At 54.6% G+C, this 26,990-nt stretch overlaps 1 protein-coding gene across 1 annotated transcript; it reads left to right on the top strand.

Annotated features, from left to right (window-relative positions):
• TNS4 (tensin 4) lies at nt 1-25,738 on the top strand. Its single transcript, XM_041001509.1, has 13 exons — nt 1-12; nt 12,426-12,873; nt 17,819-18,242; nt 18,616-19,031; nt 20,553-20,639; nt 20,860-20,985; nt 22,579-22,671; nt 22,766-22,843; nt 23,654-23,725; nt 24,413-24,581; nt 25,128-25,196; nt 25,425-25,451; nt 25,568-25,738. The coding sequence occupies exons 1-13, from the start codon at nt 1-3 to the stop codon at nt 25,707-25,709; spliced, it is 2,163 nt and encodes a 720-aa protein (XP_040857443.1). The 3' UTR covers nt 25,710-25,738.
• Nucleotides 25,739-26,990: the final 1,252 nt, after the last annotated feature.

The raw sequence follows: 26,990 nt of genomic DNA, 5'->3' as shown, positions 1-26,990 counted from the left end.
ATGATGGCCCAGGTGTGTGTATCCCTGCCTCCCAGATCAGCTCCTGGCCCATGGTCTAGGGCCACCCTGGCTTTTGCGGCCAGTTGGGAAGTGAACCAGCAGATAATGCTCTTTCTCTCTGCCTCTCCCTCTCTCTGAGCAGCTCTTTCAAATGCAGAAACAAGTCTTTAAAAAAGAAAAAAAAAAAAAAAGGATGGGTCTCTGACTTGGAAGGTTGTCCTAGGAAGCACCAGGAAAACAGCAAAGGGACAGGGAGCAAGGTAGGAGGCCATGGAGGAGGGCAGCCAGCTCCAGGTCAATAGGGATGACAGGGAGGCCGGAGGACCACGCCTTCCTAGGGGACGAGGAGGAGGAGCTTCCTATCCAGGTCTCACCCATCATTGGCTGGAGACCACTACCCAGGACAATGGATCAATGCATGCCTGGCTTGCCTGGCCTGACCCAAGCCCTGGCTCTTGCTGCAGAGTCCCTGGTAAGAAATGCCAGGGAGGGAGGCATGCACAGGATACTGCCTCACTTTGCCAGAGCTGCCCAGAGAGTCCTGGAGGATGCACCTCACTGAAAGTGAAAATTTGCAAAGCTGCAGGCTCAGACACATGGGCAGACTCTGAGCTAGGCAGAGCAAGGAGAGCCCGTCCCCAAGAGAACAGCTGTGGCTCCAGGACCACAGGGATCTCCCCAAGTACGCCAATGGCCGGACACTGTGATGGGGCAGATTTGCCATCTGCCTGGGTGACTCAGAACAAGATGCTTTCCCTCTCTGAGCTCCTGCTGCTCCATTCATAGAGTGGTCAGTTTGCATCCAGTCCATTCCAGCTCACAAAGCAACTGTGGTGCCAGTTACAAACCCACCAAGAAAGCAGCTGTAGTCAGGTCAGAGGGTAGAGCAGAGGTAGGAAGAACTCAGTCGGGAGGCAGGCATCCTCTGTCTAGTCTCTACTCTCAGCATCTATTCCTCCAGATGAATCCTTCTCCTTACTCAGTTTCCCCATATGTAAAAGAAATGTGCCAGCTATATCGGAGAATGCCAGAAGCCGGCCAGTCCCCTGACCAATGCCCTTCGCTGGAATAATGGGTGTTGGACATCTCCTCAACTCAGCCTGCAGAACCCAAAGCCAGAGTATTCTAGCCCATAAACTCTCTCCCAAACCACCCCCGCCCACTTCCAGTCCATGGCTTTTCTCCACGACCACACTTGGCTCCTAAATCTGGCTGAGCCCCCAAGTGGACAGGTGAGCACGGTTAGCCCCACATGTGGTTGCCATAGATTCCACCAGCCAGGACAGCGGAACACGAGATCCACACAAAGCTTGTACCCTCCAAGTCCATGGCTTCCCAGCTCAACATGGCAGACCCCTGGGCTTGTAGTCCACTCCCCCCTGTCCCCAGGTGACTCCTTGCATGCCTGTGGTGTGGTAGCTGCCTCCCAGCAGCCAGAGGGGAGGGGACTCCAGGGGCAAATTCCTCTTCCAAGGAGGTTTCCGAGGCTGGCTCAGCAGGGGTGTCTGCGGAGTATAGAACAAACACTGTGGGCTTGCGTCTTGCTGGGAAACAGCCCTGCGAGCTGAGATCTGAGCATCTCATTGGGCACAGGGCCTACGGCTTGCCCCGTGCCAGGTTGGATTCCCACTGCCTCCCAGCTCAGTGGTTGAGCAATCCCAGCTCCCTGAGGCCATGTCCTCCTTCCCCACCACCAGCATCTCCTCCCTCTGTGACTTCAGTCCTGTCCCCAGAGATTGTCCTCAACTCAGCTGGGGCACCCTGAACCCTAAAACAGGAGAGTCTTCCCAGGACTGGGCCACACCAGCTGCCGTTGGGTGGGATTCAGGATCAAGTTGCAAAGACTAAGAGGACGCGGTGAGACTGGCTGTCTCCCTGGGTCCCCAACAGCAGACTGTTGAGTGATAGACCTCAAGAGGCATAGAAGAGAAAAGGACAAGGATGCCAAGCTTGCCCCCCTCCGCCCGACTTTCCCCCAGTCCCCTCCCAACCCCAACGCAGGTCCTGGCGCCTGTGGTAAGTTCAACAGCAGAATGTTACCCAGCCATCAGAAGCAATGGAATGCTAATCCATTCAATAATGTTGGAGAATGCAAAATCAGGATGCTAGCTGAGAAAAGGCCACATGTGATAGGATCCCATCGATATTAAATATTCAGAGCAGGAAACACTGCAAAAATACAACCCAGAGCTGTGGCTGTGAGGGTCCAGTGCAGGAGCAGGTGGCAGTGACTGCCTAAACGGCATGGAGTTTCCTTTCCAGGTGGATCTAGAATCTACTAACGTCACTAACACAAAGTGTTGTATCAAAGGTATTTTACTGCGATGCAAGAGAGAGGGGGGCCCCAACACAACGGGTCAGTTAGCTAATCTTCTGCTTTCAAGCACCAGGTTCTATATGAGTGTCGTTTGTGTCCCAGCTGCTCCATTTCCCATCCAGCTCCCTGCTTGTGGCCTAGGAAAGCAGAAAGAAAGATGGCCTAAAGCCTTGGGACACCCTGCACCTGTGTGGGAGACCCAGAAGAAGTTCCTGACTCCTGGCTTCAGATCAGTCAGCTCTAGCCATCACGGCCACTTGGAGAGTGAACCAGCAGATGGAAGATCTTTCTCTCTGTCTCTCCTTCTCTCTGTAGATCTGCCTTTCCAATAAAAATGAATAGATCTTAAAGAGAGAGAAAGAGATCCCTTTCCTGGGTCTGCAGCAGTAGAGGGACCTAACGCAGCTCTGGGAGGCAGACAAAACCTTGCCCTTAAATCACAGTTGTGCCTTGAGGGAGCTACCCAGACAGCCCTGGAGCCAGGTCTCCTGCTTCATTTCCCCAGGGGCAAAGCCTCCGTCAGGGTCCAAGGGACAGCCATCTGGAGGGAAATGAATGGAATTTGGTGGCCACCTCTGCAGTGCTTAATGGAGCCAAGGATGAGAAGGAGGGTCAGCTCACAGCCAGGCCTGGGGACTCAGGGGCTGGTCCTCCCCAGACAGCTACCACCTTGCCCAGCAGTCCAAGTCACCACAGAACCATTCCCCTGGCCTGTATGGTCATCGTGAAGAGTCACATGTCTTGGTAACAGACAAACATAGACTCAGTGTCTTAAAACACCATCAGCTCCACGCCTCTTGGCCTGCATGAGTGCTCTGTCTGGAGTCTAAAGGCCAAGGTAACAGCTAGGCTAGGCTCTTCCATGACATTTGGTAGATTCACATGGACCCACTGAAGCACACAAAGAATATTCTTCCAGGGATGCCCAGGTTGCTGGCCAGACTCAGTGCCCCATAGCTGAAGGGCAGAGGTCCTTCTTTTCTCACTGGCCAAGTTCACTCTTGAATCAAGTCTTTCATTTAACTCAAGTTTCTCTATTCCCTATTCAGCTACCAGGGGGAGAAAACTCTTCTTGGAAAGAGCTAACCTGGTTAGGTCAGCTTCCCCAGACACACACACATCTGCCCAAATAATCTCCATATTCCAAGATTAGCTGCTTAGGAAATTTATTTCTGCATAATTCCTTCCCTGTGGTACGTAGATCAGCATTGGACTCAGTGGCCAAGAGATGGAAATCTTGGGATTGAGTTGGCAAGCTATCTTTAACATTCTGCCTCCTTTTGGAGCTTGAAAATCTTAGGCTCCATGCAGGTACACCTGGCTCTCTCTGTCTTCTTCAGACATTACTTACGGGACCTCCACTTCAGCTACTGCCCGCCAGCATGGCTCAGAGGCTACCTGCTCTCCTCCAAGGTCTTCCGAGATATCACCTCGTCCATGAAGCTCCCTTTCTCCCCACCACAGTGCAGGCCTTGGCATTCTTTTCCAGGCCCTCCACATCCGGCACCGGGATAGGAAAGAGAACCAGCCAAGGCACATGTGCACACAGCAGTAGAGCCAGAGGGAAGACAAAAGCGCAAACAACACTTCCTCATGCACACCACCAGGCCCAGCAGGAGGCCTTGCTCATCACATGAGCTCATCATCAGGGGCCCAGGGCTATCCAGACAGGAGGGCACATGTGCTGGCCAGCTCCAGGGCAAGACAGGCCAGCAATTCGGGTCATTGCCACTCCTGGTCAGACAACAATGTCTCCATGAATGCCCCAAAGCCCCACTTCTCCTCCCCTATGGAGAGTGAGAAGCCAAGCAGGGCAGACCTGCAGGTGCCAAGACCCCAACCAGTCTGATTGTAAACACAGTTTCTGTGCACATCTAACGCCAATGAAGTGTAAGAATCAGCAAAGGAGATCCCGAAGCCAAGCGCCAAGTCCTTGGTCTAGAGAGGGTTGTGGTGATCGCACTGTGTCTGAGAGACCTGACCATATCTGTCAAGAGAGAGGAATGGGGTGAGGGGGGAAGAGGAGAGGGGCTTAGGGGCCAAGGACCATCCAGCATAGGCCCATAGGGAGCACAGAACAGACATAAGGTGCCCCCTACACACACAACACACACACCCTGGGTCTCCGGGAACCAATGACCCTGCACAGCATGGAGGGCTGGGAGGAAGGCACAGATCACCCTGTAGCACCTCCACTCACCCAGCCTGTTAGGGCAGGGAGATGACCCTGGAGGGCAAGGCCCTGCCTTCACTCTGACCCTGTCACATGCCGGCAATGAGGTCCTTAAACAAAACCCACCCCAAGCCTCCACTGACCCAGGAGTCAGATCCACCTTCAAGTGCACAGAACATGGAAAGGAGCTGCTAGAACGTAAAGCACATGTATTTCTATCCAGAAGTAAGAAAGAGAGACAGCTGTTGGGTCTTGAAGTTTAAAACGTAGAAAAGAAATGGGCCTACTAATATTTGATCTACCGTCTGACCCTGGTACCTTCCTACAGTGGATTTATTGACCTGTTACGTCCCAGAGGAAGGAGAACGCAGGGGACAGGGGCAGAAGACTCCACCCAACAGACCCTGAGGGTTGCCGCCTCACTCTAGTGCTAAATGTGTGGGGCCAGGAGGGGGCCTGCAGAGGCCGTCAGCTCCAGGAAATGTACCGCTGACCATGTCTGAGTGGAGCTGAACTTAACAATCTTTGAGAAAGAGGGCATGCAGCTTGGAAAGACCTTGACAAAGAAACAGAATATAGCAGCACACCTCGGAACTTGAGGTCTGCTCCAAACATGGTCGGTGGAATGCTGCCACAGAGATCACTACCTTGGGATCAAAGTGAAGGGCAAGCAGTTACCAAGGAAGCAGCAGTTGGGGAGGGAAAGCCAGACAACAGAACATTTGCCCATGAACTCATGAGTTCCCTTTGTTACACGAGTTTGCAGATGAAAACCTTGCGTGTTCCCAAGATCCCTCATAGCTGCGCTTCAAACAACGAACCAAAAAAGACCACTTTTAACTTGTCTCAAGATCTTCTAAATGAAGAGTGAGTGGGTTTTACATCCATTTGCCGCAAGTATTAAAATGCAACATGTTCCAATTTTTCTGCGAGAACAGCTGATTGACGTGACAGAAGATGGAAATTTGCAAGCCAGTTTTGAAGAAACTCTGCATAATTGGTGGACAGAATTGAAAATTAATGTCACGATTTAACGAACTGGGCCCACAATGCACCTCGGCCATTTGGATGTAGGTATCATTGTAAAGGCTCCTTTTTTGGCTGTGACAAGCCAGTAAAACTGAATATGGAAGTCAACCAAATTTAGAATAAGGTTGTCAAAATCTCTGTCCCACCAAGTGGAAGACCAGGGTTTTAAAAAATAAACAAACATATTCAATCCCGTTGTTCTCACAGTGAAAGCAAAAAAGGATTTTTATTAAATGAAATACCATAAAATTACTTCTAATTAGCATGCATCTTACTGTCGTTTCCATGAATAGTTGCATAATCCACATAGTACGATTTATACATACAATGTATAATGTGCATAATCTATTCTGTAATGTATGTACAATGTTACACTGTAAGCCTTAATCTGTATTCATGTATGTAGCTCATACATGTAATTTATCAAGGTCTATGGAGGTAATTTATAGACACCAAGGTGCCTAGTCCATATCATGGAGACAACGAAACCGGGGTTGAAGGCCACAGGCCACGATCTTGCAGGCTGCCTGGGCCCTGCCCTTCCCGGGTGTGGACATTCCAAAGAAAGATTCCTGGAGTGGGCCTCACTAGCCCTGTGTAGGCAATGGATCAGCTAGAGTTCCAGGCAAGCGTTATTTTACAGCTAAGGAGTCAGAGGTCAAAAGAATGAAAACTGGCAGAGAACAGCCCCATCATCTGTCACCCTAGAACCGGAAGGGCCTCCCTCTATTCCTCCCAGCGGGCGGGGAAAGGGCTTTCCTTTCCTGAAAGGGTAGATGTCTTTCCGGGCACATCCTGGCAGACCAGCAAGCAAGACTTAATTATGAACCGGGACAGTCAGGGTGCCAGCTCTAGCCTTCCACCTGCTCTGCAGAGCCTGGGTTTTGGTAGCCAAAATTCTCCCTGTCATCCTTTACAAACGCCTCTGCTGCAAATAAAGTCTAGGGTGTTCCAAAAATTGATCATCCGGACCCAGCCCAGTAGCCTAGCAGCTAGAGTCCTCGCCTTACACACTCCAGGATTCCATATGGGCGCCGGTTTGCGTCCCCGGCAGTCCGGCTTCCCATCCAGCTCCCTGCTTGTGGCCTGGGAAAGCAGCTGAAGGCGATCCAAAGCCTTGAGACCCTGCACCTGTGTGGGAGACCAAAAGAAGCTCCTGGCTCCTGGCTTCAGATCAGCTCAGCTCCGGCCATTGCTGCTTGGGGAATGAATCAGTAGATGGAAGATCTTCTTCTCTGTCTCTCCTCCTCTCTGTATATCTGACTTTCCAAGAAATAAACAAATAATTATTTTTTAAAAAAATGAACATCCAAGTCAATAGCAAGAACATCTCCCTCCTGTTTTTTTGGGTTCATCTTAGTCTCCCAAAGAAGAGAAAATCCCAGACATGCTGGCCCATAAAGCAGCCAGTGGGGAAGGGCAGCTTCTGAGGCTCGTCCTTCCTCACAACCCCCAGACAGGTGCAGGAGCCCCAGTCCCAAGTTACAGAGGCTTTTGTACAGAAAGGAAAAAAAGGTGCAGGACCCATGGGCAGTCTGGCTCTCAGTGGGACCCACTTGTACCTACACAGCAGGATCCTCCCAGGCACACAGGAACAGGTGCAGGAGACCCTCCTGGCGATTGGCTGCCTGCTTCGCCCAGGCCAAGGTCCTCTCTCAGCGCCAGTTATGTAGAACCACCATGAGAGCCAGGTCCAAAGCATACCTTGGTCGCAGGGAAGCCCTGTCCCTACCAGCGCCCCTGGCCACGTGATGGTCTGGGAAGGGCAAGTAGGGAGTGCCGGGGCGGGGCGGGGAACCCTAGCACCACGCAAGGCTGCACCCTCCCCTTCCGGCCCCTGCCCGCTGCACCTGAGCACGTCTGAGCGCATCAGGGGTGGGGCTAGCTGCTGTCAAGGCCACGTGTTGGGCCTGAGGGGAGGGGAAGGCGGGCTGTTCTTAAGGCAGGTTCGGTGGAGGTGGGAAGTGAGCGGGTGCCTCCTCCAGTTTCTCACCTGGGTCCTCGGAGCCAGCAGTGCAGCAGGAGCAGCCAGTTCGTCCCATCACACCAGGTAGGTGACCCTCAGGTTCTCCACCTCTCCTCAGAGTACTGGGAGAAGTGGGGAAGTGGGAGGAGGCTGTGGACAAGAGAGGGACGACAGGGTCCCAGAGCCCTGAGCCCAGCACTTTCTGAGGTGCTAACTCTGCCCCCCTGTCCATACCATGGAAAAATGATAGAACCCAGGTCCATGGAGGGGTCAAGGCTTGGCTAAGGTTGTGTGGACCTGGCAAGGAGTCCAGGTCTCCCACCTCCCAGCCTGGCTCTGGTTCGGTCAGTGGCAGGCAGCACTGGGGACTGCTCCTGCAGGTCTCCACTGCCCTGAGGCTGGGTGGGAAGGCACGGCAGGCAGGATCCAGGCGCTGGGGATACAGGTGGGGGAAGAATTACACCGGACAGAACCCACACACGGGACCGAGCTGACCGGAGCCTTGCCTAACCACCCTCCACGCCCAATGCACACAAGGAGTGCAGAGCCCAAGGACTCTTCCAGCCGCTCCCAGCAGGAAGCAGGAGGCAGCTGGATGCTGGAGCCAGGCAGGGGTCGGGGTGCAGGAGGAAGGGACTGAAACCCAGACCCCGCACCAGGAACCCTGAGGTGCTTAGAAGGAGTGCCCCAGGGCTGCCTGCCCTTTGCTTCCCCGTGGTCTGTGCCGCTGGTTGTAAAATCCCAGAATTGGCAGAAGACATTCTAAATCTCCCACGTGGTAGTGCAGGGTTAAAGTGTGGGACTATAGGGTTCAAACCCACTTGCCAGTTGCACGATCCCAAATGAAGCCCTGAATCTCTCAGTGATACAGTCATAGTGCCTTTCTCACGCTACTGTTGGGCAAATGAGTTCAGTTTCAAGTAGCTATTATGCTTTTATACCCATTCCACAGATGGGACAACTGAGACCTGCCCAGAGAGGAAAGGACACTTGCTCAGGGTGGCATAAAAGTTGTAATCTGAGCATGCGCACTAGCAGGAGACCCAGCTTGGTCTCCTCTCCCAGCCCTGCCCCCGCCCACCACCACCAATGCACTCTGCACAGTCAGTGACCTTCATTCTTCGTGGACCCAGCCAGAAACCCCTGCAGGGTGAGCCCAGATCCAATCTCGTCCCAACAAACCCAGGACACTTGGCGCCTGCCTGCAAAAGAGCTGCAACTCCAGCTCCGTGTCCTCGACTGCCCCCAGGAAGGATCCCAGAGGCAGCTCCCATCCACTGCCATTTATAGACACGCTTCCCGTACCCGGGATGTACCGCCCCTTCAGGACCTGGCCAGGGAGAAGGCTGGCTGCCAGCCGACAGGAGTCAGGGGCAGGAGGTAAGGAGAGGACCTGGTTTTTCTCACTGACTCTGCCAATCTAGACAATACAGATGCCCTTCTGCCTTTGAACTTCACTGTAGCATGGGGAGTTCAGAATCCCCGGAGTCTGAGTTTGAATCCCAGTTCCGTCCCTCTTCTGCATGTACAATCGATGCAGGTCCCTCCACTTACCTGAGCCTCAATGTCTCCCTGCATAAAATGGGCTGATCATAGTGTACGACCCCCCAGGCCTGGAACTACAGGTCACCACGTGTAATGCGCGTGTCCGTTAGGTGGCGTGACACACAGGGAGCAGCTAGAATGTGGCAGCCATGGTGTTGGGGCCCTTGTGCCCCTCAACCCTTATTTCTCAACTGCATTAGGAATGTCGAATGTCGGCAGCAGCGATGCCGGGGACGGGTGGGAATGGGCCAGCTGCAAGGCTCTGGACAAGAGTTGGGAGGTGGGGGGCAGTGCCACCCTCCTGCCTTCAGTCCCAGAACTTCTCACCTCCAACCACGCCAAGAAACTAGTTGGTGGTGTCACGGCTAGACAAGAGGAAGAACTTTCCCAACTAAAAGATGAGGAAGTTGGGCTGCTGCTTTCCTAGATCAGCAACCCCGGGGGCAGAGGGAAGGGGAGTGAATATCACCTGCTGATATCACCAAGCCCAGACCTCTCTGTGGCTCCCACTGTCCTCAGGCTTGAGTGGGCAGTCCCTAGCCCCACCTGCAGGGCTCCAGCCAGGCGGGCCCTGCGACTCCCCTGGGCTGCAGCAGAGTTCTCGTGATGGCCCTTGACCACCAGACCTTTCTCTACACACACACTGTGCCCTCCGAACACTCACCTGCCTCCTGGACTCTGTCTTTCTTGCCCAGCAGTCTCCTGGGCTCGTATCTCCCTTTGCATGACCCTTCCTCCAGGAAGTCCTCCCTGCACTCCCCACCAGGGTCTACAGAGTCCCCCCGCCCCAATTCTCCTCCCTGGTGATATCATTTAGGGTTGCTTCTCCCTCTTCCTCACTCATGGGCACAGATCCTCGGGCGGCCTGGAGCCCACTCTGCTCTGACGCTTGCTGCCACTGTGACTCTTGGCAAGGTATTGCTCTCTCTTGTGTGTTGCTTCTCTCAGTTGTAAAATTGGATAATAATGGCAGCCTGCAGGCAGGTGTTTGTCCTATGCAGTTAAGATGCCAGAGAAGATGCTCACACCAGTCAGAGTATCTGGACTCAGCTCCAGCCTCCAGCTTCCTGCTGGGACAGCCCCTTGCTCTGAGTGCTGGAGGCAGCAGGGATAGCCAAGCCACTGGGCCCCTACCATCTGCATGGGAGACCTGAATTGTATTCCTGGCCCCCAGCTTTGGCCCTTGGGCTTCATGGCCTTCTCTCAGTCTTGATCTCGCCTCTCTCTCCCTCTCTGTCTCTCTCTTACTCAAGTACATATTTTTTTTTTAAGTGTGAGTTTTACTTTGAAAAACCAATTAGGGCCAGGCATTGGGTTACACCGCTGATAGGAACATCTTTATCCCATATCAGAGTGCCTGGGTTCAAGACCCAGTGATGCTCCATCCCAACTTCCTCCAGATGTGCATTCTGGGAGGCACTATACAAGGGTTCAGGGACCTGCATCCCTGCCACCAATGGGGAAGACTCCTACCAAATTCCTGGCTCTTGGCTTCAGCCTGGTGCAGTCCTGGTCACTATAGTCTTTTAAGGAGTGAACCAGTGGATGGGAGATCTCTTTCCATCTCTCTCTCTCTTCTTCTCAGATGAACAAAATATTAAATTTTATAAATAAAATACTACCAGGTCCAGTGTAATAGCTTAGTGGCTAAATCCTTGCCTTGTATCTGCCGGGACCCCAAACGGGCACCGGTTCATATCCTGGCTGCTCCACTTCCCACCCAGCTCCCTGCTTGTTGTCTAGGAAAACAATAGAGGATGGCCCAAACCTTGGGACCCTGCACCTGCATGGGAGACCCAGAAGAAACTCCTGGCTTCAAATCAGCTCAGTTCTGGTCATTGTGGCCACTTGGGGAATGAGCCAGAGGACAAAAGATCTTTCTCTCTGTATCTCCTTATTTCTATAAACTGGCCTTTCAAAAAATAAATAAATATTTTAAAACAAAATAAAGGGCCTGGCGTGGTAGCCTAGTGGCTAAAGTCCTCACTTTGAATGCGCCAGGATCCCATGTGGGTGCTGGTTCTAATCCCGACAGGCCCGCTTTCCATCCAGCTCCCTGTTTGTGGCCTGAAAAAGCATTCAAAGATTGCCAAAGCCTTGGGACCCTGCACCTTCATGGGAGACCCGGAGGAAGCTCCTGGCTCCTGGGTTCGGATCAGCTCAGGCTGTTGAAGCCAGTTGAGGAGTAAATCAATGGACGGAAGATCTTCCTCTCTGTCTCTCCCCCTCTCTATATATCTGACTTTCCAATAAAAAATAAATCTTTAAAATAAAATACTACCTACTTTGTAGGGTTGTTATGAGGGGTAAGCATTGTGCCACACCCCCTTGGGAAGTTTAAATTTCAGCTACTCAGCTTCTGATCCAGCTACCTGCTGATGCACCTGGGAAGCGACAAAGGATGGCTCAAGCCCTCGGGTCCCTGCCACTCATTTGGGGAACTCAGATGAAGTCCCAACTTCTTGGTTTGGGCTGGACCCAACACCAACTTTTGTGGGTATTTGGGGAGTAAGCAAAGAGCTAAATGACTTCCTCTCTGTCTCACTCTTCTATCTGCCTCGCCCCCCATCACGTTGCCTTCCAAACAAATGAAAAGTTTAAATTAGAAAAAATGCTTTAGGGGTGCATAGCAATTACTCAATAACGTTATCTAATATTCTTTCCTTATATGCCTGGAACACAGTCATTTCAATAAGCATCTATCAACATTACTGACCGGTCATCTTCCAATGCTTATCAGATTCCAAGCATGTTACAAATATTAACCCATTTTACAGATAAGGAAAGTGAGGCTCAGGAAAGTTAATTAGCTTGCTCAAGATAAGACAGCTAGTAAGCGGTAGAGGTGGGATGCAAACCCAGCAGCTACAGTTTTAAATAAATAAACAGCATTCTTTTTTTTCAAGATTTATTTATTTTTATTGCAAAGTCACATATATAAAAGAGGAGGAGAGACAGAGAGGAAAATCTTCTGTCTGTTGATTCATTCCCTAAGTGGCCACAACGGCCAGAGCTGCCTATCTGAAGCCAGGAGCCAGGAACTTCTTCTGGGTCTCCCATGAAGGTGCAGGATTCCAAAGCTTTGGGCTGTCTCAAATGCTTTCCCAGGCCACAAGCAGGGAGCCGGATGAGAAAGCAAGTCCATCAGGATTAGTGCCACAGTGCCCCTATGGGATCCCGGCGTATTCAAGGTGAGGACTTTAGCCACTAGGCTACTGTGCTGGGCCCAACAGTAGCATTGTTGTTTAGGGGGAGGAAAGGTAATGGCTTCACCCACAGAAGTTACTCAGTCCCTACTCCTGGCCTCTTACAGTTCCTAGGAGCCACTGCTGACAAGTGACAGTGCATCTAGAATGCTGGTGAGGCTGCTTGGAAGACAGTGGTAAATTTCAAAGGCCATTGCCCCCGCCGTGTCCCTCGTGATGTCCAGCCCCCTGTTGGCCGGGGGCCCTGCCGTCGGCTTGGCTGCGTGTGAGGAACCCAGGAAGCCTGGAGCACCCAGCCCCGGCTTGCCACCCCAGTGTCCTTACTACACCACAGAAGGCTGGGGTGCCCCAGCCCTGATGGCCCCCACACCTGGCCAGAGGTCCTTTACCCGGCTCCAGCAGGCCCCCCAGGCTGCGGCCAGAGCCCACTTCAACCAGCCAGACCCTGAAGAGCAGGCCTCGGACCCTCCAGAGGAACTGGACTCCCGCATCGACTTCTGCCTAGAGAGCCTCAACCAGCTGATTCTGGAGCTGGACCCCACCTTCCAGCTGCTGCCCCCAGGGCCTGGTATGGCCCAGGCTGAGCCAGCACGGAGGACCACCTCCAGGATAAAGAAGGAGGAGCCTGAAGCCCTGGGTAAGCACTGGGACTTGGTGCCAGGAGGGAGGCTTGGGACCTGCCTCCTGAGAAGGAGAAAATTGCAGCTCCTGGGGAGTCAGAGCTGGTTCCCATCAGGAGGTGCTGCGCAGCCCAAAGCAAGGGACCAGCCTCTTTGTTTCCCCTGCTGCACAAGATGAATGCAAATTTCCCTCACTGTCCAGTCCTGTCTGGTTCCTGAGTTTGGGATGTCTTAAGCAATTTTTATGAGAATTTCGAAAAGCAAACTAGGAGGCCATTTCAAAAAGTTCCCTGAAAACGGAATTAAAAGAGAAGTTTACTCGCTTGCAAAATAATCATTTGCAAATCCATGTGCATTTCTTTCTCAATGCACATTATCATAATGCATATCTTGGTGCAGGAAACTTTTGAAATCCATGCATACTTATTTCAGAATGTATGTTTTCCTAACTGGCATTTTCTGTGAGCAGGGCCATAGGCTCTACCTTTCTGCCCCCCACCACCACCCGGGGGTATGGGATTGCTGTCCAGTGCTTGGTGAGGGTACTAGGAGGTACCTTCTCCTGGGAGGCCCAGGCAGGACCTAATGAAGTTAACAGACACAGAATGCAGCCTTATCAGGAGTGGGATCCCTGTTGTGCTCTAGCATTGCTGTGTGGACAGATATGTCACAAATGGCTCGCTCCCTCATTCAGGGAAGTGGAGATGAATCTGCATATCTCCCCAAGTTCTGCTTCCCTGGCTGGTTTCAAGCCTCCCACAGGATGTTTGTAAGCACAGATTCAGGAAAAGATGAACAGTGAGTGGCAAGCTGTTTTACTGCTTTTCCACCGTACACTAAATGTTAAGAGCACAGATTATAGTAAAACCATTGGGACAAGCTGCGTTTTGAACGTCTAGGGCCGTTGCTTTTCAATGTAAGTTGCCTCACTGTCAGTTGATCTGATCTAATTTTTAATAATGGTAGCGTTTAGCAACCAGCCGAACAAAATCCTAACAATTTTGCAATCATCTCTTAACAAGCCAGTACAGGCCACCCGAGGCAACTTGGACAGTCCTGTCCCCCCCTCCCCTCCCCGCTCCAGCCTCAGCTTCCCGAACCAAGAGTTTCAAACGTACTCTGTGAGTGAGGGGCTAGGGCAGCAGTCCCGTTAGGCAGCTAGACTGAGGCTTCCCAGGGTATAAGGAACAAGGTGCAACCCCCACGGACTGTTGTCCACTTCCCCTGAGCACTTTTCACACACAAGGAACCAAGCTGAGCATCTTGTACAGAATCCTCAGCCTGCTCAACCCTTCCCCAAGAGACAAGTATTTTATCCTCGTTTTTTTAGATGAAAAAGCAGGGACTGAATAAGGAACCAGTCTGCTGTAATCACTGAAGTCACCTTACACAAGCTGTTTACTTCCTGTCTTTGTGTCTCAGGGTCACTCCTCCCGAGTAAAGCCCAGATCATCCAAGATCTGGCCTCAAAGGGTGTTGCAGGGACTGAAGAAATCCCATTTGCTGGCATGCTCTAAGGCTCTGGAAGCGGAGGCTGTTTTGATTAAGTATTAGGCTTGCACGTTAGGGCCAGCCCCAGGGTAGGTTTAGGTTCTGGGATGGAGGTCTGCCCAGCACCCAGGCCCTCTGGCACCCTGGGCTCCAGCTCTTCCAGTCTCACCGCCTCCACCCTCCTCCCACCACACATGGCCTTCCAGGCCTGCTAGAGGAACTAACCCTGTCCCTCCAGAGCCTCTCTGCTGCTAAGGGCCAGTCAGGGGCACGTCCCTGCATGACCAGGCAGCCAGCCTCAGAAACCGCGTGGCTATTGGCAAGGACAAGCCCGGATTGTTGTGTCCATGCCCCCTGGGTACAAGCTCCATGAGTTCAAAACCGGCAGGAGCCAGCTCTGGAGATGCACGCAGATGAGGGCAGGGAAGACTTACATGCAGCAGGGACAGTCAGGCAGGTGCCTGCAGGTGCTCGCTGCTCCTCCTGTCCCAACTCGACATCTAAACATTCAACTGCAACAACCCTATACTGATAGTGAAAAATCTGCTCCACGTAGCACATGGCGCCCAACACCCACACTGGGGAAGAAAGACTGGGAGCCCCGTTTTTACAGATGAGGCAGTTAAGGTACAGACAGGGAGAAGGGTCCACAGGCACACCAAATGCAGGTCAGGCCTCCAACCCAGGGACTGTGGGTCCTGCAGGCCACACTTGGGCCTCGCCTTCCATGTCCGGGCTCCATGGATCTCACAGAATCACCCTCCTGCAGGACCCCATAGGCTAACCTCCCTGGGTTCCCCGGGGCCTAGCCTGGCCTGGCTTGGTCCTGCCCTCAGGGTCTGTCTCCTGCACAGAATGTGGCTCTAGAGGCACACACCCTGTCCTGTGACCTCCCCCCCTTCTCCCTCTTTATAACAGCCCCTATACCACACTTTCCAGCCACGCCTGCCAGCCGGGGCTGTTTACCAGTCCCCAGGGAAGGGGGTTTAACAGCTGTCTCCACCCTCCCGCCCACTCACCGCCCGCCTGCACCCAGCCCTGCTCCAACTTGCCCTTCAGGCCTGCAAACAGCGGCTGTGCCCTGCCATGGGGTGGGGGCCTCCCCTCCTGCGGCCACATGCCCCTGACAGCAGCAGGGGGGTGACTCATAGCCCAGCCTCCTCCTGCCCTTTCTGCCTGCTGTTTCTCTAGCAAGGTCTTCAGGATGACCCTAAGTGAAGAGGAAGCCAGACCCAGAGACCCTCTTGGGGGCAACCCAGCACCTCTCACAGGGCCAGGCCTGGAGTTCCTCCTCATCCTGGGACAAGGTCCCCAGAGAAAGCTCAGGAGAAAGGTTGGATTCTGTGTGACACTGGACAGCTCACCAACCTCTCTGGGCCTTGGGTCCTCTCCTGTGAGATGGGAATAAATGATGCTTCCTATTTGGCAGTGTTGTTGTAACAGCCGAACGAGTCAGTTGATATGGTTGACACTGCTAGAATGGGGCTGCCACAGGCACCTGGTTCACACCAGTCTTTGCCTTCCTCTCTCTCTCTCTCGACTTACTTATTTTGAAAGTCAGAATTACAGACAGACATCTTCCATCAGGTGGTTCACACACCAGATGACCACGATGGCCACCACTGGGTAAAACTGGCAAACACTATAAGCCATGAGCTTCTTCCAGGTCTCCCCTGTGGGTGGCAGGGACCCAAGCACTTGGACCATCTTCCACTGCTTTCCCAGGTGCATAAGCAGGGAGCTGGATCAGAAGTAGAGCGGCCAGGGCTCAAGCAGGCATCCATATAGCATGCCAATGTTACTACCCAGTAAGCCACAACGCTGGCTTCATTCCCATCTTCAGTAAACGTTAACTCTGCTCCCACCTCTCTCAGCCTCAGTGTCCCATCTTGTAAAAGCACTGCCTGCCCTGCCTCAGGGCTGTTACAAGGCTCAAAGACCACGGGTGCGGTCATGTCTATAAAGGCCTATAAAAATAAAAGCTGTGCTTACCAGCCTTCTAGAAGGTTCCACCCCACTCCCAGATCTCTCCTCTCTCAACCCTCAATCAGTCTCCCTTTGTCCCCATTTCACTAGCTAGGCAGGGGGATGTCCACCTTAGCCAAGAGCACCTGCCTGCTCCTCGGAGAGGGGAATGCTCTTTCTTGAGCCCCACTGTGAGCCAGGCACCCAGCTGGCCATCCATGACCTTGAACCTTGATGCCCACTTCACAGATAAGCAAACTCAGAGAGTTCCAGAAAGTCCCCCAGCAAAGTCAGGCCTCACACCCTGGTCTATGTGTCTGGCTGCAAATCCAGGCTGTTTATCCACCCCAGGAGCAACAAGTCTAGGTCATCCTGCCAGTCTCACTCCTCTGATGTCATCCTCCCACCCTCAACCCAGCCCAGGCAGGCTCAGGCAGAGGCAGTAGCCACAATCAAGGCCAGAAGGCCCTGCCCAGGAGCATGCTGGGGCAAGCAATGGTTTCAAGTCAAGACCGGGATCGGGGTACTGGGCCAGGGCCCAAAGGGTGGGGGAGGCCATAGACAGGAACCTAGGGTACAAGTTAAGGTTGACTGCCTGCCCCAGCTTCTGCCTTAGGGAGCTGCCCTCCCACCCAGGCAGGAAGGAAGGGTGTCCATCCTCATGCAGGTGCCCTGGCTACCCTCCCTGGGAAATGCAGAGGCATGGGTGCCCATCAGCAGCCTTGGGTCTCTAGGCACCATGAAGGTGTCCCAGCCAGCCCTGCCCCAGAGGGCACAACCCTTTCCCGTAAAGCAGACGTCTCAGCCTGCCCTGTGTTCCAGGTCCTTGTAAACTGTGATCCTGCAGGTCTGGGGTGGAGCCGGAGAGTCACCAGTTCCCAGGTGATGTGGACCATAAATCACTACGCAGCAGCTCAGCCCACGCCAGCATCACCCAGGGAACCACAACAACACAAGCAGACCAACAGGCCTGAGGACTGAGCACCCCCTTAAAGAGTCTGATTTGATTAACCAGGGTGCAGCCGGGCTCACTCAGGCCTTGCTACCTGCCTCAGAGCTGCACATGACCCCTCCCCCCATCACTCCTCCTGAGCAGCGCGTGTCCCTGTGTGCCCCACACAGGGCCATTTCATCCTGGGGAGTAGTACCAAGACCGAAGAGCTTCCTGGTGTGCCAATTCATCTCATGTCATCCTTCCTGGTTGCTGGGAGGAGTCACCCATCTTCCAGGTGTACACACTGAGTCCATATGATGTCTTGGTCAGGTCTCTATCCCAAGTGCACCTGACCTCTAGAGTCTCACAGCATCTCCCACCCTAGGGAAGATGTCATAGACAGGGTAACTTCGGAGTGAACCCTGATTCCCACAAGCGCCTCTTCTCCCAGCCTCAGTTTCCCCAACTGTGCAAAAGGAGAGGCATTCAGACAGTCGTGCAGCCATTTCCATGCTGGGAACCCCAAGCTCCCAAGTTTCACCTGCACTCTTCCTCTCTCTCTCTCTCCAAAGATATAAAGTACATCGAGGTGACTTCCACCAGACCATGGTGCCACGACAGTGCCCAGCGCGGCTCCAGCACAGCTGTTCCCACGCCCTTTGGCTCCCCCAGCACCGGTGGCCTCCTCCTTTCCAGGGACCTTCCCAGGGAGACACGTAGCAGCAGCGAGAGCCTCATCTTCTCTGGCAGCCAGGGCAGGGCCCACCTGCGCCCCCCTCTTCCTTCTGGGAGTCTATCTGCGCAGCCCCCGCCCTCTCCCAGCATCTCCATCCCGCGCATGGGGAGCAAGGCCTCAGTATCGCACAGCTCAGGCTCCCCGCTAACCGCTTCTCCGGGCTTGGAGAAGGGGATATGGACCCCAGCCCCACAGCAGGGTACCAGGAGCTCTGCGCTGTCAACCAGTCCAGCACCTGATGTCGGCTCTGTGTTTGGAAGGTAGGTTCTTGAGCCCACCCCTGGCCTCTGCGTTCAGGGAGAAGACTGGGTAGATGCAGAACTGGCCACCACCACCTCCTCCTGCTGGGGGCTTCCTTCAGCTTCTGTAGTCCATCTGCAGGTCCTTGGGGTGCAATGGGGAGTGGGGCGCCTGGTGGGCCAATCCTGTAGACCCCACCTGGCTGGGAAGGCAGAGGGAATCCAGGATGCCCCAAGACTACATGGCTGCAGGGGGGTCAGTCCACTAAGTCCAGTGGTGAGAGGCCCAGCAGTCCAGAGTCGTTTCTTTCTCCATTGGCCTCCCCGAGGAACAGATGGGCATGCTGCCCTTAGCATGTCACCTACTGCACCTAATGACGCTTGTCTCCTCCAGCAGCCAGTCCCTCCTGCGCTCCAGCCTCTTCAGCCAGCAGTCATTCTCTCCATCCTGGGAAAGCCCGACCAGCTCTTCCTCTAGCCTCCGCAGTCTCAGCCCCACCTCCCTGTGTCTCAGATCCAGTGACTCGCAGGTCCCCAGCAACCCCTTCCTGAACACAGGCCGGCCTGGAGCAACCAGCTCCCCAATACCAGCCAAGGAGCACTCCAGCAGCTGCCCCCCATCCGCCACCAACTCCGTGGCGGACATACCCATCGTGCTCATCAATGGCTGCCCAGAACCGGGCTCATCCCCACCCCAGCAGACCCCAGGACACCGAGGCTTCGCCCAACCTGGAGCCACTCCTCCCAGTCAGGCTGCCAAGAGCCACAGCCAGACTCTGCCGGATGTCCCCTCCACCATGTCCCCAGAGGGTATGTTGGAAACTGGTATCTCCAGCTTTGAAAGGTGGGACCAGAGGCAAATCAAGCAGCAGGCTGCACCTGGGCTGAACCAGGCTGGAGGACTCAGTGATGGGCACAGTGTAGACAGACAAGGCCAAGAATCCCCACTGAGCCAATGAGGTTAAGAGATGTCACGGGGCCATTGAGGAAGAGTGATTGATTGGTTTTGTCTGGAGGACAGAAGTGGTGACACCCAAGGTGGATCTGGAAGAGGAGAGCCTGGGTTTTTGTGTGGAAGCTCAGGACACATTTAGGAATGCCTGGGCTGCTGGGTGCAGGGATGGCATCCTAGAGAGCAACCGTGAATGCCAAGCTAAAAAGAGAAGAGGGGGCCATCAGAGAGTCTCAAGTAGAGGCAAGGCAGGGTCAGAGATGCTGGCTCAGCAGATCGGCACGCTCAGGGGCATGACACGGGGTAGAACCAGGTGCCCTCCATGATGTCCACACAAGTGGCGGACAAGGTGACTCACCAGGAGGAAGGCCAGGCCTAAGGCTGAGACCCGTGGGTGAGGGATGGGGAACAGGATAGGGAGGGCAGACAGGGAACGGAGACAACATTCCAAATCACAGAACAGCCAACGCCCTTCCCCTACCCCCAGCTTGTGACTACAGGCATCCAAAAGAACAGGCTGCATCGGCACACAGCCCTCCACCCTGAAATGACACCTTAGCTCTCCCTCAGCACACAACCCCGCCACCGCCAGGAGTCCCCAGGTCGCAGACCGGGCTCCTCACGCCCTTGGCTGCTGGTGTCCCATCCTGAGGGTTCCTAGGATATGACATGCTCACTGCATCCCACAGTTCATGCCCACTCCTGCTCAGGTGGATTTCCAGGGAGGACAAACTCTTTGTAGATTTCTGGGCACTTGTTATGCTTTAGTCTGAACTGCTCAAATGCCAAGGCAGATGCCCACTGCGCTCTGCCCCAGGGACTCAGGAGAGTCCCCCATTTGGGCATCTCCTCCCAGCTCTGGAGAGAGACCACAGACATCAATCATTAGCCCCTGCAGTTTATTGGATACTGTAGAACATTCTCGAAGCCAGGTGCATTTCGAGTTCATGGCTAAGCCACACAGTTACCCTCAGGGCTCCAGGAGCTAAAACTTGTCCTTAAGTAGGTCCAGAACCCGGGAGTAGGCCCTTCTGCCCAGGATCAGTTTTCTTTCCTTCCCCTTTCTCATGTGAAGACATCCCTGCAGCACTCCCAGGTTTATCAAGGGGCAGGGGAGTGGAAGTCAAACTCCATGGATGTGGGAATCCTATGCTCACTCCCATTTCTGTCTTTGTTTTTGATTCATTCCCATGGACATAGGGGACTCCCTAGTCCCAGGTGCCCTGAGCCCTGGCATCCTTTTGTTCGGTTTTGCCTGTGGCATTGTGTCTGGAGAGATACCAGTGCTGGGTTTGGGACTCCAGAGCAGAGGAGCAGGGCAGGGTCTCTGCCAGCCCTCTCTCCATTGGTCAATTCTCAGCAATCCTGTCTGTGTTCAGGCCCCACCAGGGACACACAGCCCACCATGAAGTTCGTGATGGACACATCTAAGTACTGGTTCAAGCCGAGCATCACCCGAGAACAAGGTGAGGTCTGGGCCGTGCACTCTGCCTCAGGAGCACGGAGCGGGGGTTCCTGCTGCCTGCCCTGACAATGTGAGACAGTGGGAGCCACAACCAGAAGGGATGGGGATCAGACAAAAAGTGGCTCTGTCACCCCTGCTCTCCAAGAGCCTGGGGGGGGGGGGACAGGGGACAGAGCCAATCCAGGTGGGTGGCATCATCTCTGACCTAAGGTCTGTTCCAGCCATCGAGTTGCTGCGGAGGGCGGAGCCAGGCGCTTTCATCATCAGGGACAGCTCTTCCTACCGGGGCTCCTTTGGCCTCGCCCTGAGGGTACAGGAAGTCCCTGCATCTGCCCCGAATCCATCAGGTATGCCCCACATCTGCACTCACTCAGGGCCTTGCTGAGGCTATGACATGGTATGGCCAAGCACCAAGGCCACAGTGAACCTGAGTTGCCACTACTTTCTAGAGGTCTCCCAGGCCCCCAGGTCTACCCTTCTGGTGGGAGGAGGAGGAAAAGGAGAAGGAAGATCTCAGCCCTTTTCTGGGCTGCTCTCTACCCAGACCAGTCTTATCCCCAGGGATCCCCATATGGTAAATAAGGTGTGGGTGAGGAGTGCCGGCTTATCGCTGTGTGATAACTGATCAGCTGTGAGTAACAGCCCATCACACGTGCAATAGCGTGCCTTCTCTGTGTGTGAGACAGCTGGTCACATGCTCGCCCGTGAACACACATGCTCATTTAGTAACTGCGCATGCTCACTGGATAGCTGCTCAAGCACCAGCCACTCTGCCAGGCTGCAGCCATGCACAGAAGCTAGACACATGTAGCCTTCGTCATAGACAATTACAGCACAAGGTTCTGGTGTTACAACCGCCCCGCCCCCCCCACTCCAAGCTTCAGACCCCAGGATTGCTCTCTCATCGGGCAGAGCTGAAATGCTAGAAGTTACCAGCCCCAGAGCAATTAAAGAATAGAGCAAGTATGATGAACCCCAAACATATGCCCTTAAAAAAAAAAGATTTATGTATTTGAAAGACAATGACACAGTTCCCCTTCACATTGGACGAGCTCCCCAGCAGCAGCCAGGACCAGGTCAGGCCAGCCAGAGAGATCCATCCAGGTCTGGGTGAGATGAAAGCAAGCACTTGTGCAGTCATTGGTTGTTTCCTGGGTGCATTAGCAGGAAGCTGGATCAGAAGCAGGGTAGCTGGGACCTCTGGGCCTGGTGTTGGTTGCCCAGATGGCCTTGGGCAAAGCAGTGAACCCAAAGTGAGCAGAGCACTGAGGACTAGGGAAGGAAGGGCAGAGGACACCTGGGTAGGCTACTCCAGCAGGGATGACCTGGAAAGGGCAGTATCTGGAGTGCAGAAGGCAGACAGGAAACAAAACCAGGCAGGGAGCTAATGGCTGACCCAACAGGAATGGAGACCCACCCCAATAATCCTCAACCAATAGAGTCTTCGGAAGTGGAAGCAGGACAGGATCGCTGGACACAGAGCAGATGTGTTTTGTATCTAGAAAACAGAGTCCCTGGCCAACATTGTGCTGTTACGGGTAAAGCCACCAGTTACAGTATCAGCAGCCCATGGAGCCAACAGTTCGAATCCCAGCTGCTCCACTTTTGATCCATCTCCATGTTAATGTATTTGCCTATGAGAGCAGCAGAAGATGGCCCAAATGCTTGGATGTCTATACCCATGTGGGAAACCTTGAAGCTCCTGGCTTCAGCCTAGCCCAGCCCTGGCTATCTGGGGAGTGAACCAGCCAACCCTGCCTTTCAAATAAATAAAACAGATCCTTTAAAGGATCTATGGCCCCCACCTGTGGCTGCAAAGGCAGGGGAAGGACAAGCTAACGTGTGGAGGGATGCAGAGGAGGTGGGCCAGGTAGTCAGGTGGGCCAGGCACTGGAGCTTCCCTGTCCCCGTGCGTGACTCTCCTTCCTCCCTTTGTCCAGCTGAGGATGGCAGTGACCTCATCCGGCACTTCCTCATTGAGTCCTCTGCCAAGGGCGTGCATCTCAAAGGAGCCGACGAGGAACCCTACTTCGGTGAGCCTCCCTGGGGGCTGGGGACTCTGGCCTCGGGAGCCATGAGGATAGGCTGGGAAGACCATGCTTAGCTGACACCACCTCTCCCTTGCAGGGAGCCTGTCTGCCTTTGTATGCCAGCACTCCATCATGGCCCTGGCCCTGCCCTGTAAACTCACCATCCCACAGAAAGGTAGGTCTGGACCCCAGGGCACGCTGACCAGAAAGTCTACCAGGGACTGGCGGGGGTGTAGGGAGAGAGGGTCACTTCCCCTTGCGTGCAGTCGTTTTAGGCTCAAGATTAAAAGGGGAGCCGGTCAGCAGCTTTATTTCCTGGCTGTGAGAATCTGAGAGTGTGTAACCCTTTCTGTGCCTCAGTTTCCTCATCCGTGAAATGGGGAGAATCCCCATCACAGATCCCCCCCGGGGGCTGAACGTGCTCAGGCTCTCAGCACAATGCATTTGCGGAAGCTTTGGTTGCTCAGAGAGCCCACAGCAAACCGCTCGGAGTGTGTCTCATGTGTCTAGACCCAACATCCCTAAGCACCGGCTCGCTCGCTGCTGCCCGTGACAGCCATGGGAAGTAAGCGCCATTATCATGCTGCAGAAAAGAAAATGGGGGATCCTAGAGGCCTGAAGACCCCCAGACTCAGACTCTGAACCCAGAACACATGCAGCCCTCTGTATCCTGGGTGATATGCCCAGAGATAAGGGGAGGGTGTTTCCTGGGTTGCTGCACCACTCTGTGAAGTGTGAGCAGGAAGGGGACTGTAAGCACAAAGCCACGGTGTGGGGCTGAAGGGTGCAGGGCCCCAGAAGCAGGATCAGCAGCTTGCAAGCCAGGGGAGCCCTCATCAGTGGTACCTTCTGGCCTGGTTACACCTGACTCCCTTGCCAGACACTTGCTGGGGGGGGTGGTGAGGGGGGCTGTGAGTGGGAGAAGTTCAGAGGTACATTCACCCCATCACTGCACCCTTGGGCACCTCTTTCTCTCTCTGCTCAGACCTGGAAGGCACCAAGGATGGCTTGAATCCTTCCACAGACAGCCCAGATTCCTGCCCGAAGAAATCTGCAGGTGAGCAGGATTGGGGAGACACGGGGCTTGGCTGTGCCCCCCACCCCCACCCCGAGGGCCTGTGGATGACATTGGACTGGGCTGAGACCCCCGAGGGCCCCTCCCAGGCACAGCTTCCTTCTGTAACCTTCTCAACCTGCAGACCCAAACAGGGGGGCTTGCAGGTGTGGGGCCAGCAGGGAAGGGGTGGGAGACGGGGGCAGCTGGCAGGGCATACACCCCATCCTGCACACACGCAATCACACGAGTATCAGCTGGGGTCCCTCAGGGCCAGAGGTACCTGCCCTGGGTGTGACTCTGAGCTGGGGGACCTGTGCCTAGGCAATAGCTCCCACTCTACTCCCCTGCATACACAGGCACCCCACTTCCCTTTTCTTCCTGTTTCCAGCAAAGAACCAAGGGACCCCAAGAGAGGGAGGGGATGGGAGAGATGTGGTACAGGTCGGAGGAAGGTTTCTTGGAGTCCCTACATTCTCTCCCTGTGGCGTCATGGGCTGCAGACCCACATCCTGTGGGCATGGCCTCAGATTGCCATCACCTGTACTCTTGTTTGGTGGCTCCAAAAGGAGCCATGAGCAGGCGTGTCACGCTTCTCCCTGCCCCAACTCCGGGCAGAGGACAGGCCTGGCCCAGGGTGATCTGTGAGGACCCTGGCAGTAGCCCCAGCAAAATCTGTGTGCCCCACAGGCTGTCACACTTTATACCTGAGCTCCGTGAGCGTGGAGACCCTGAGCGGAGCCCTGGCTGTGCAGAAGGCCATCTCTACCACACTGGAGAGGGACGTCCTCCCCACCCCCACTGTGGTGCACTTCAAGGTCACGGAGCAGGGCATCACGCTGACAGACGTACAGAGGAAGTAAGGACCCTCCCTTACCTAGCCCAGGGCTGCGGGGCTGGGCAGAGCAGGTCGATGACTGAACCCCAAGAATTGGTCACATGCTGGTGGTTACAGTGAGGCCCTCTGCCCTCTCTGGGCCCCACTACCACAGCCTGCCATAGCTGCCCTTCATCAAAGGTGGAATTGGAATTAACGAGTAGTCATTGGGGCTGGCTAAAGTCTGCACCTGTTTGAGGATGACCAACATCTGGGAGGTGGCTGGCTGATTCTGGGGCCTGGAATGGAAAGATCATTCCTGCCTCAGCCTCAGGAAGCCTGGTCCTGGGCTGGGCACTTGCTGGAAAAAAACACTGAGAGCCAAGATGGAGCAGCCATCCTCAGACTGCACAGTGGAGAGGGGGCATGGAGAGACATCCTCCCAGAGGAGCCGGGGAAGAGGGCATGTCCCCACAACTCACAGAAGGCTTCCTTAGGACAGGCGGGGAACCAGGGATGCTGGCACATGGCCCAGGCACTGGCTCTCACCAGCCTCCCTGCTCTGCCCCACCTCCTCCATCCCCCCAGGGTGTTTTTCCGACGTCACTACCCCCTGAGCACCCTCCGCTTCTGTGGCATGGACCCCGAGCAACGGAAGTAAGTTCAAGGCCGAGCCAGAGAAAGATGGCTACCCAGGACCCAGATACCCCCTCCCAGACTGACATGGCAGGGATGGCCTGGGAACCCCAAGGGCTCAAGGGTGGCTGAAGAAGAGCAGTGGGCATGGCAAGGGTGCGGCTGGCCTGTCCTCCCCGCTACCCCGGCAGGGTGATGAGGAGCAAACAAGGACTCAGGACTCACTCGTGGCCTATTTTTCTCAAACAGGTGGCAGAAGTACTGCAAACCTTCCTGGTAAGGCTTCCCAGCCCAGAGTTCCTGGGGCAAGGAAAATTGCGGGGTGCCTGCCCACCCACATTACGGATACCTCCCAGGCTGTTCCTTCACTCAGATCCTCCTCTCCCCCCCAGGATTTTTGGATTTGTGGCCAAGAGCCAGACAGAGCCTCAGGAGAACGTGTGCCACCTCTTTGCGGAGTACGACGCTGTCCAGCCAGCCTCGCGGGTCATCAGCCTGGTTGCAGCTTTACTGCAGAACCCAGAACGGATGTAGGAGGAGGGGCTGCCCACATACCTTCCCAGACCTCCCAGCTCAAGAACCCACCCCCGGTCACGCGTGGCCGTATCACCATGTGGACAGCATCAAGTCAACAGCCTTGAACCTGCTGGAATCGTTCTGCGGGCCCCTCTGGCCTTTAGTCTCCTCAACCACAGAAGGTCAATGCAGTCAGCTGGTCTTCCCACGCCTCCAGGGTGCTGGAGCACACGCACAGGGGAGGAGCCCCCGGTCCCAGCAGCCAGGACACCACAGACACTGCAGGCTGGGCTGGGACTGCAACCCCTATGTCACAGCACACAGCTGGTGCTGGCTCGGCACCCATGGGGTACATAAGGGTGAAGCCCTGACCCTTCTTCCCTCCACTTCTTCCCCCACGTTCCCAGTGCCTTGTTGAATCCACCTGACTAGTATTCAGCAGGTCAGCATAGTCACCCCAAAGGTGTGAAAAGACCTCGCCTTCCTCACACTCATGATGTCCATTTCCACTCCCCTTCTAAATGGGCATCAGCTCCATCTTTCCTTTCATTTTTTCAATAAGCAAGCATCTTGTTGGCTGGTATTACAGCCACCCCAGCATTGCTTGGTTAACCCATCTCTGAGAACAGGGGTTCAGAGACCCTATTCCTCTACGGCAGATGTAAGTTTTATCTCTCTGTGGTTCTGCCTCAGCTCCAACCTTACTCAGTCCAACCTCACTGCAAAACACACACACACACACACACAACACACTCCTGCAGCCATGTGATGTGTCAACTGCCCTCACAGCCACACGGGGGCAGCAGAGAGTCAATAATACCAAGCATCTTACAGAACCTGGGAGGTCTTTCCTTCCCCCATCTCCAACCCCAGGCAGCCCCCAGAAGTTGGACTGGTAGGCAGGAGTTCTAAGGAAACCATATCATGCTGATGAACCGGGATGCTCTGGGGAAAAATACCCCTGAGCAAGAGTCTGCCCAACCCAGTTGGCATCAAGGCTAGGCCTGACCGACTGCAATTTCAACTTGGGAAGCCCCAAGTAGTCAGGACCGGCCCTGGGTTGGCAGGATGGGCTCAGAGCAGCCCCTCACCCAGCATGGCCAATGAGATTCTTCACGTCTCAGGTTGCAGCCTGCAGACCGCCACAGGGGCCTGTGCCACGGCCCTGGTGAAAAAAATAAAGTGTCTTTACCCCATCACTGGCTCTCGGGTGGCGGTGTCTCCCAGAAGGTCAGGGTGCTGCCTGCCCTCTGGCACCTAGCCACTTCCTGAACCGCATCCCCTGCTCCTCTGTGGCCC

This window comes from Ochotona curzoniae, unplaced genomic scaffold (genome assembly GCF_017591425.1).
Source record: "Ochotona curzoniae isolate NIBS_2020 unplaced genomic scaffold, NIBS_Ocur_1.0 scaffold_2453, whole genome shotgun sequence".
Lineage (NCBI taxonomy): Eukaryota > Metazoa > Chordata > Mammalia > Lagomorpha > Ochotonidae > Ochotona > Ochotona curzoniae.
This window is presented reverse-complemented; position numbering and strand designations above follow the sequence as displayed.